Here is an 8,564-nt window from a genome sequence, read left to right as displayed (position 1 = left end):
GCACAGGTGGATCACGTTTAAGTGATAAACTAAACGGTCTGTAGTAGATGGATAAGACTGAGTACCTTATCCTGGTGACATTACGAATACGACCTGCTTTGTAGATATTACAATTGTTGTAAAGTACTATAAATGATCTAATCTTGATAGTTCATATGGAGACATGCGAGCGGGGGTATTCTATATAAAGAGTTTTGTATAAAACCAGACTGTGAAATAAATAGTCTCTCTAGATAACACCGTTGATAGAAAAGAGTTACATTTCACTAGGATAACCATAGATGACTTGACTTTAATCCTGAGTGAGTTGTGAACTCGTCTATAAGAACAATCCTTTGATTTGTATGGGTGAGAGTGACCTTGTTAGCCGACTCAACAATCTTACCATTTTGGGGACTTATCCGAGTAAGGAGTTGGGAACACAACTACACAAGATGGAATTCACGCATTCCTGACCTTAGGGAAAGTAGATAAATTGCTCCCTTAATAGCTGATTCCCGATCTTGAACATTGAGGCCTCAACCTCTCACTGGCTGGAGAGTTGTTCGTTTATAGATAGACTATAAATTGTTTGTTCATTAGAGGGATCAATGGTATTTAAGAAGTTAGATAAAACTACAGGGGTAAAACGATATTTGACCAAACTATAGTTATGAGCAATTTGTGAAGGGTTGACTCACTGTTGATCTTTAGTGAAGTGATCGATGATTAATGAAAATTGAAAAGTACAGAAATAAATCTACAATGCAAAAAGTGAAACTATCGATCTTTAGTGAAGTGGCCGATAATGAATGAAAATTGATTAATTTAATTAAAGATTTAATTAATTAATCTTATATCATTGAAGCTTCTAATTTGTAGGTTCATAAGGTCCCATTGTTAGCTCATTAAGGAATATATAAGAGGAATGGTTAGAATTGTTCAAATCAATTGCATATTAATGAGATTAATATAATATAGTTAATTATAAATGTGATCTATAATTAAGAGAGAAAATATTTGAATAAGATTCAAATATTAAAGAGATGTATACATATAAATATGTGATAATTATATGTTGATTAATTCTATATTAAATATGATTTAATATAGTCGTTTAATTGATTAATGGTTAATTAATTAATTGATTAATGGTTAATTAATTAATTATTTTTTTTGAAGTAGAGATAAATAAACATGTGATCTTTATTTATTTATTGATTATATATATATATTAAATTGAATTTAATATATATGATTATTTAATTATTGAACTAATTAATCAAATAAAATTTATTTAATTAAATTAGAACTAGAGTAGGAATAGAAAAGACTAGGAGAAAGGGGTTACCTCTTTTCTCTATAAATAGGTCTTCATGGCCCATGTTTGTGTATACAATTGAATTGGGAATTATGAATCTCAGTCTCCTATTACTTTTCTCAAAATCTCTCTCCTTTTCTCTACTACTTTTTCTCTCTCTTCCAAATCTTGGAGACCACACATCCAACTTAGTAACACAATACCAAGAGATAATAGAGAAATAAACTATTAGCTTAGACTTGCAGACCATGAACTAACAATATATGAACAGATTCAGAACTTAAAGTCTGCTGATATATAATATGATATACTTGCTATGGAGAGCTATAATTATTTTACACTACACATAACACCACCCAAGCTCAATAATATAATAACAATACATCACTTTATGTTATGTTCTGTTTCTAACTGACAAAGTATTCTCCACTGGCATGAACTTCTTTCACCCTCTTATCATAATCATCCTCTTCTTCTTCCAGCACTCGGTCGCCGCCTTCATCATCCTCTTCGATTCCCCAGTCAAATCCCGCGACAGTTGTTGATGATGGGGGCAGGTTTCTCGCCTCCCCCATGATCTTCATGATCTCATCAAAACTTTGAAGAGAGAAGCTTGGATTGTCCCTATTATAATAGATGGCTTGGGCCGATTCTGTTAGTTCTCTTGGCAAGTTCTTTACGAACCATGGGTGGTTCTTGATCTCTTTTACTGAAATTCTCTGCCGTACCATGTCAGGTGTGAGAATTAAATAGAAACGAAGCAGTATCACCAAAAGATGTATGGTCATGTGGAGTTACTCTCTAAATTTTGTTATATCTACAAATTCTTTTACATTGTGTTATACCAACTAATACTTTGCACTTCACTGCTATGTTTGCAACTTTCCTAGATAATTTATATGGGGTGTCAAATTTTGAGGATGAATTAAAGTGTGGCTTGTTTTCTCTCTACATTGAAGACTGTAAACTAGCTGCTTGAAATCTTTCTTGGATTGTTTCCTATAAGACTGAGTTGAGATTAATTGCCAAATGTGCTAGCTAGCAAATACAAAAGTTTTCAGATATTTCAAGTATCAAAATTGAGAGAGAGAGTTTTATATATAAGCCTTTAAAAAAGCTAACTGAAGCTCAAAAACTTGTCCAAGTTCCCTAGTGAAGAGATGGGTCTTAATGTAATTATTATTTATCCCTAGATCATGAAACTAAAAAATCAATTCAGATAAAGAAAATAAAACTAACATATAACATAGGGAAGATAACTTTGTATACTGGCATTAAATTTCAATAGAATTGCATGTGGTAGAGCCTATTAAGGCTGGTTGAAGTTTCCCTACACTACCATTTTACCATTTTAGAAGTTTCAATTCAGAATCAAACAAAACTAACAAAGTGAAGTTAATTTTATATTAGAACTCTAAATAAGGAAATGATCACAAAATCATATTAGTTTGTCACAGAAAAATACCCTTGACGGATTTTGGACAAAGATGCGAGAGAGTAGATGTCGACAATCTCTAGATATGTGAACATAGTCTGGTATTTTATACTGTACATCCATTATTCTCTGCAGAACGACAAAAATGGAGTGAGGAAGATGTGCACTTTACTGAGATTACTATACGAAAGGGAAAATACTGGACCTGAATGGTTTTCCGAAGGTTTCTAGGATCGTTATGGTCTTCGAAAGGGTATGCACCAACCAACATAACATAGAGAGTAACTCCACATGACCATACATCTGCCAACTAAATACGACAAAAGAGAAGACAATAAGCCATTTTAGAGTGAGAGTTTGAATAAAGAGAATCTATTCTTTGAATACTTCTAATGATACCAATAACCATATTAATTTTATATTTGCTTAAAGGAAACAAACTGTAAGTCTTTCTACATGCACGATGAGAACAAAACGTTACATGAAATTTTAGTGCTCAAACTAGAACAAAGCTTTTCATGAAATTCTTGTGCTCAAACTAAATCAAACTTCATTACAGAAACAAAACTATCGAACATGTTGGAATGCCTTGAATCTGATATATGACACTCCGAACGCCCAAGTACAGTGGTCTCTATGAGGTCAAGAGGGTTTAGAGAAGCGCACTATATAAACTCTCTAACCCTCGAGGTGTCTCTACTCTGTATTTTCTTCAAGAATTCCCTCTAATGATAAACCATTTTCCTTTTGCTCATGGATGTAGCTAACATACTGTTAATGAACTACGTAAATCTCTATATCGATTCTCTTTTGTTTTACGTTTTCTGTTTATCTTTAATTGATTCATAACAGAACGAAAAACCCAATTTATTTTCAATAGAAGGAAAAACATCTGTGGATAAATTTTCAAAAGGTCTACAGTTGATTATGTAGTAGTTCAAGTTCAAAATGTAGTCAGTCATCCAAAATGTATCTTGCAACAAGGTCAAAGGAATTTGGAAAAAAATATGCAGTAGATTGTGTAATGGATATGAAATAATATTCTTCTTCCTTTTTCATAATCTTATTGTAGTTGGATTATCCATATGTATATAAGCACCTTTCCATCATACTCCTGTCGACATATAACCTCTGGTGCTATGTATGCTGGTGTACCAATAGTTGATTTTGGTCTTGAATGCAACACAGATGACTACAAAAAAAATTGACAATATAATATCATAAGTACAGAGAGAAGGAAAGAAAGAACATATTAACATTCTCGAATTCAAAGACCTTGGAGAAGCCAAAATCACAAATCTTCAAGCGCGGGGCTGCGCTTCCATCTAGAAGGGTATTTTCTAGTTTCAAGTCTCTATGACATATTTGCTGCAAAGGATTGTGTCACATGAAAATATCATATAAGATTTTTAAACAAGAAACCACACGAGGCTTTGTATGTTTTTTATTCTACCATTGAATGGCAATAATAGACTCCCGAAATCAACTGTTGGAAGAAATATCTTGCCTGTAAAAAGTAACGTCAAAGAGTTAAACAACTTCAAAAAGTTAGCACTTCTTAAGAACTTCGGCACCCCAAAGCCAGTTTCAAGAGATAACAAAAGGTTTGAGTTATTAAGTTTTCAATCCGAGGCTTCGGTTTAGATATCGGAGGGTATCTCCAAACATTCACAGTGTATAAGAGACAGAGAAAGAGAGTAGATAACAAACCTCATCTTCACTAAAACGTCCAGCTTTGCTAATTCTTTCAAAAAGTTCTCCCCCAGCTGCATATTCCATCATTATAGCCAAATGCGTTGGGGTTAAAACAACCTGCAAATCTTAAAACCGACTTCAACTTCAACTTCAAACCTATTTTGCTGAACAAGTATTACCAAAACTTTGGCAATTACATGAAAAATCCTAAAAAAAGTAGAGAGAAACTTGCCTTCTTGAAACGAATTATATTTGGATGTTGAAGCGATCGATGGTTTATAATCTCTCTTGCCACATTCTCATCAATCTGTCAATACAAATAAGCATCAAAAGCCCCCAATTTAAGCACCCATATTAGAAAAGAAACAAGGTTGATTTGAAAGCCAAAACGAAAGAGAATTAACCTTATGACCACGTTTTATGTACTTGATGGCGACAAGCTCTTTGGTGTGTTTATGCCTCAAAAGTCTAGCAACACCAATATTTCCAGCACCCAACTCCTTAACAGCTTCGTACTTATCCATTTCTGCGCACAATCTAAGTTGATCAGACCTGAAATAGACTAATGGCCTCTAACATTTTCTACCTTCGTATTTCAATTACAATTCCAGCTCTCCCTCACCTTCTTCATTGTCGTCTTCAGTTCCCCGTCGTAAACTCTTGGGCGGGTTCCTTGCCTCCCCCACGATCTTCATGATTTCTTCAATACTTTGAAGAGTGAAGCTTGGGTTATTTCTCCGATAATATACCGCTTGGGCTGATTCTGTCAGTTCCCTTGGCAAGTTCTTTCGGAACCACGGGTGACTCTTGATCTCTTTTAGTGAAATTCTCTGTCATATTATGTTGAGAGTGTGAGAATTACATCAAAGAGAAGCAATATAACCCAACATCTTAACGAAGGTACAAGTTGGAAAGAAAGGATGTTCTAGCTCATGTGGGAGGGTCTATCAAGGCGAATCTAAGTCTCCCTACGCTACCATTTTACCATTTTAGAAGTTCTAGCTCATAAAATCAAACAAAACTAACAAAGTGGAGATGATTTTTCAAATTCAAAATAAAGAAGCGACAAAAACATATTAGTTTATGCCACAGAAAAATACCCTCGACGGATTTTGGACAAAGATGCGAGAGAGTAGGTGACGACAATCTTGAGATATTTTAACATTGGCTGGTATATTGTACTGTGCAGCCTTTATTCGCTGCAGAACAACAAAACTAAAGTGAGAAAAGTTATCACTTGACTGAAATTACTATACAATGGGGCATGTAATGGACCTGAATAGTTTTCTGGAAGTTTCTAGCATCGTCCTGATCATCAAAAGGATATGCACCGACCAACATAACATACAGAGTAACTCCACATGACCATACATCTGCCATCTACAACATGATGGAATAGAAGACAATAAGCCATTTTGGAATTTGAATTAAGAGAGTCTATTTTTTAAGTTGAATTATCTCAAAATGTAGATAAGAACCTTTCCATCATATTGTCCATGAGATAGAACCTCCGGTGCCGCGTATGACGAAGAACCAACAGATGAATTTTGTTTAGAATGAAAAAGTGATGACTACAAAAGAAATTGACAGTACAACAATATAAGTAGTAAGTACAGAAAAGATAAAAGAAATAACATATTAACTTGAATTGAGCCAATAAAATACTCATATTCAAAGACCTCGGAGTAACCAAAATCACAGATCTTCAAGCGTGGGGCTTCGCTTCCATCTAAAAGGATATTGTCTAGTTTCAAGTCTCTCTGACATATTTCCTGCAAAGCATTGTGTCAAACAAAATATCGTATAACATTTTTAAACAAAAAACCATATGAGACTTGGTATATTTTTTATTCTACCATTGAATGGCAATAATTGACTCCAGTAATCACTTGTTGGAAGAAATATCTTGCCTGTAACAAATAAGATCAAAGAGTTAAACAATCTCACAAAGCTCACAATTCTTCTTTTGGCGTACTGTACCCCACTAATTCAATAGAATGCTTCTTAGAACTCGAGGACACAATTGTACAAGCCATAGAACAATTCTGAAGAAGACGTCGACACCCCTAAACCAACTTCGAGACATAACAAAGGTTTCGAGTTATTAAGTTTTCAATCCCGGACTTGGATCTACACGTTCGAGGGCATGTCCAAAGAATAAAGCTAGAAATTCATAACCTATGAGAGAGAAAAAGAGAGAGATATTACACCACATCTTCACTAAAACGTCCATGGTTGCAAATTATATTGAAAAGTTGTCCCCCAGCTGCATATTCCATCACGACAGCCAAATGCGTCGGGGTTAAAACAACCTGCAAATCTTAAAACCGACTTCAATTTAATCTATATAACACTCTTGATGCATTTAATACTAACACTTCCATCAATCTCCCACTAAAGAAAATCATTTTTTTTTTGTCATAAGAAACAACAAAGCCAAGCCCATATTGGTGAACAAGTATTCCCAATACTTGGACCATTACATGATGTTAGATTAAAGTAATCCTCAAACACAAAAAGTAAAGAAACTTGCCTCCTTGAAACCAATTACGCTTGGATGCCGAAGCAATCCATGGTTAATAATCTCTCTTGCCACGTTCTTATCAATCTGTACATACTAATTTAAGCATCCATATTAAATAAGAAACAAGGAAAGAAATGAATCGAGAACAAAATTAACCTTAGGACCACGTTCTATGAACTTCACGGCCACAAGCTCTTTGGTGTGTTTATGCCTACAAAGTTTAGTAACACCAAAACTTCCAGCACCTAAATCCTTAACAACTTCGTATTTCTCCATTTCTAACCCACAAGAAGAAAACAGAACAAAAATGAATAGCAATAGCAAGGAAAGGTTTCAATGCTCATTGACTTCAAAATACAAAAACAACGAATGGGCTCTCTAACATTTTTTTTTTACTAATTTTTGTATATGTTTTTCTAAGGCTTTGACACTTGTTTTGTTCCCATTCCAATGTCATCCGTTTTTCTTTACTAGTTTTTGGTTTTGTTTTTGTATGTGTGAGGTTTGATACTTTGTCTGCTTCCAATTCCAATTTCCTCATCCCTCTCATCACTGTTTCATTCTTTGATGGATGACATTGGTTTGCATTGAACTGGAAATCTATTTAAAAAAAGTTCTGGAAAAAAACAAGCAAAAAAAACCAAATTTGAATGTTAAATTAAATATTCACAAAATCACACTCAAAATATAAAGTCAAACTTATCATTTATATTGAGATTTTGTACGGAGCACCCTCTCCCAGGCATTAATCATGGCATTCTAATGCTTAATGACTCGCTCTTGACAAAACAAATGAAAGCTAACCTAGCTTCTACTTACGTCAAAGTACACTTACAGTGATTGTATAGAGTCCCGTTGAGGACATCTCTCCCAACTTGAAATTGTCACAGCCCCTAATGGTAATGATTATTGTGATTAACTTTTTCTCACGCTTCTGCCACTCGAATTCGTGGGTGTCATGCCACTGCAATTTTTGAGAATAGTCTTCTCACAATTTTTAAATTAAATCGAGAATTCATGAAATCCACGTAGTTCTAGGGAAAGAACCGGAAATCGAGCAAGAGCTACTAAAGATTTGACCTGGAAAGATTGATGCTTCTAAAGCTAGTAGTAGAGCCACTTTTTCTTTTCATCTTATTTTTTAAGAATTTTTTTTTGTATTGTGAAGACTAAAGTCTATGAGCTCAAACTAAAGTCTTTGAAGGTTTAAAAAAAAAACATTATAACGGTTGGATCCTAAACCATGAAAATGATCGGATTCGCTATTGAACCCGTGCAAAGTAACAGTTCGACTCTCATTTGTGGAAAGAGTCAAAGAATATTTTTTAATCGAATTCTCCAGAGGTGCTCGGGAAAGTAGATGTAGGTCGTGTTTGACCGAACCACTATAAAAAGCACGGTGTCTTTTTCTAACTATTTCCTAGTTATTTTTGCACTTAATTTTAATTGCTTGATCTTGTTGGTTGATATGATTGAATAGATTATCACATACTTTTATCAATGTTGTTATTTAATATCAACTAGGGTTTTGTTAATTTAATTTAAAAATTATCTAATTAGTTCAATTGAGCATATTTAGAAAAATTTTAATTAAATTCTTTTCACCCCTC

The 8,564-nt window shown here is 34.1% G+C and overlaps 2 protein-coding genes across 2 annotated transcripts; both read right to left on the bottom strand.

Moving 5' to 3' along the window:
* Positions 1-1,510: 1,510 nt before the first annotated feature.
* On the bottom strand, positions 1,511-5,072 carry LOC150037552 (serine/threonine-protein kinase SAPK7-like). Its single transcript, XM_090312484.1, has 10 exons — positions 5,053-5,072; positions 4,835-4,956; positions 4,663-4,737; positions 4,446-4,547; positions 4,189-4,242; positions 4,011-4,103; positions 3,835-3,927; positions 2,941-3,045; positions 2,766-2,864; positions 1,511-2,019 (listed from the first exon to the last, which is right to left on the bottom strand). Exons 2-10 carry the CDS (start codon positions 4,952-4,954, stop codon positions 1,708-1,710), a joined length of 1,053 nt encoding a protein of 350 aa, XP_090168610.1. The 5' UTR covers positions 4,955-4,956; positions 5,053-5,072; the 3' UTR covers positions 1,511-1,707.
* LOC120074155 (serine/threonine-protein kinase SRK2H-like) lies at positions 5,030-8,063 on the bottom strand. The gene is made up of 10 exons (XM_090312044.1): positions 7,790-8,063; positions 7,111-7,232; positions 6,964-7,038; positions 6,641-6,742; positions 6,287-6,340; positions 6,110-6,202; positions 5,909-6,001; positions 5,706-5,810; positions 5,531-5,629; positions 5,030-5,260 (listed from the first exon to the last, which is right to left on the bottom strand). The coding sequence occupies exons 2-10, from the start codon at positions 7,228-7,230 to the stop codon at positions 5,030-5,032; spliced, it is 972 nt and encodes a 323-aa protein (XP_090168170.1). The 5' UTR covers positions 7,231-7,232; positions 7,790-8,063.
* Between the last annotated feature and the right edge of the window lie 501 nt (positions 8,064-8,564).

This window comes from Benincasa hispida, chromosome 3, assembly GCF_027475165.1.
Source record: "Benincasa hispida cultivar pf3 chromosome 3, pf3_genome.v1.1, whole genome shotgun sequence".
NCBI classification, from domain to species: domain Eukaryota; kingdom Viridiplantae; phylum Streptophyta; class Magnoliopsida; order Cucurbitales; family Cucurbitaceae; genus Benincasa; species Benincasa hispida.
The sequence above is the reverse complement of the archived record's forward strand: the minus strand, read 5'-3'. Positions and strand labels throughout refer to the sequence as shown.

Coding starts and splice junctions, on each gene's coding strand:
- LOC150037552 (XM_090312484.1), bottom strand. CDS start 4,954: ATGGATAAGTACGAAGCTGTTAAGGAGTTGGGTGCTGGAAATATTGGT. Junction 4,738..4,834: donor ACATAAAACGTGGTCATAAG/GTTAATTCTCTT, acceptor TTGTATTGACAG/ATTGATGAGAATGTGGCAAG. Junction 4,104..4,188: donor TCTATTATTGCCATTCAATG/GTAGAATAAAAA, acceptor AATCCTTTGCAG/CAAATATGTCATAGAGACTT.
- LOC120074155 (XM_090312044.1), bottom strand. CDS start 7,230: ATGGAGAAATACGAAGTTGTTAAGGATTTAGGTGCTGGAAGTTTTGGT. Junction 6,743..6,963: donor GCGTAATTGGTTTCAAGGAG/GCAAGTTTCTTT, acceptor TAAGATTTGCAG/GTTGTTTTAACCCCGACGCA. Junction 6,341..6,640: donor GACGTTTTAGTGAAGATGTG/GTGTAATATCTC, acceptor TATTTGTTACAG/GCAAGATATTTCTTCCAACA.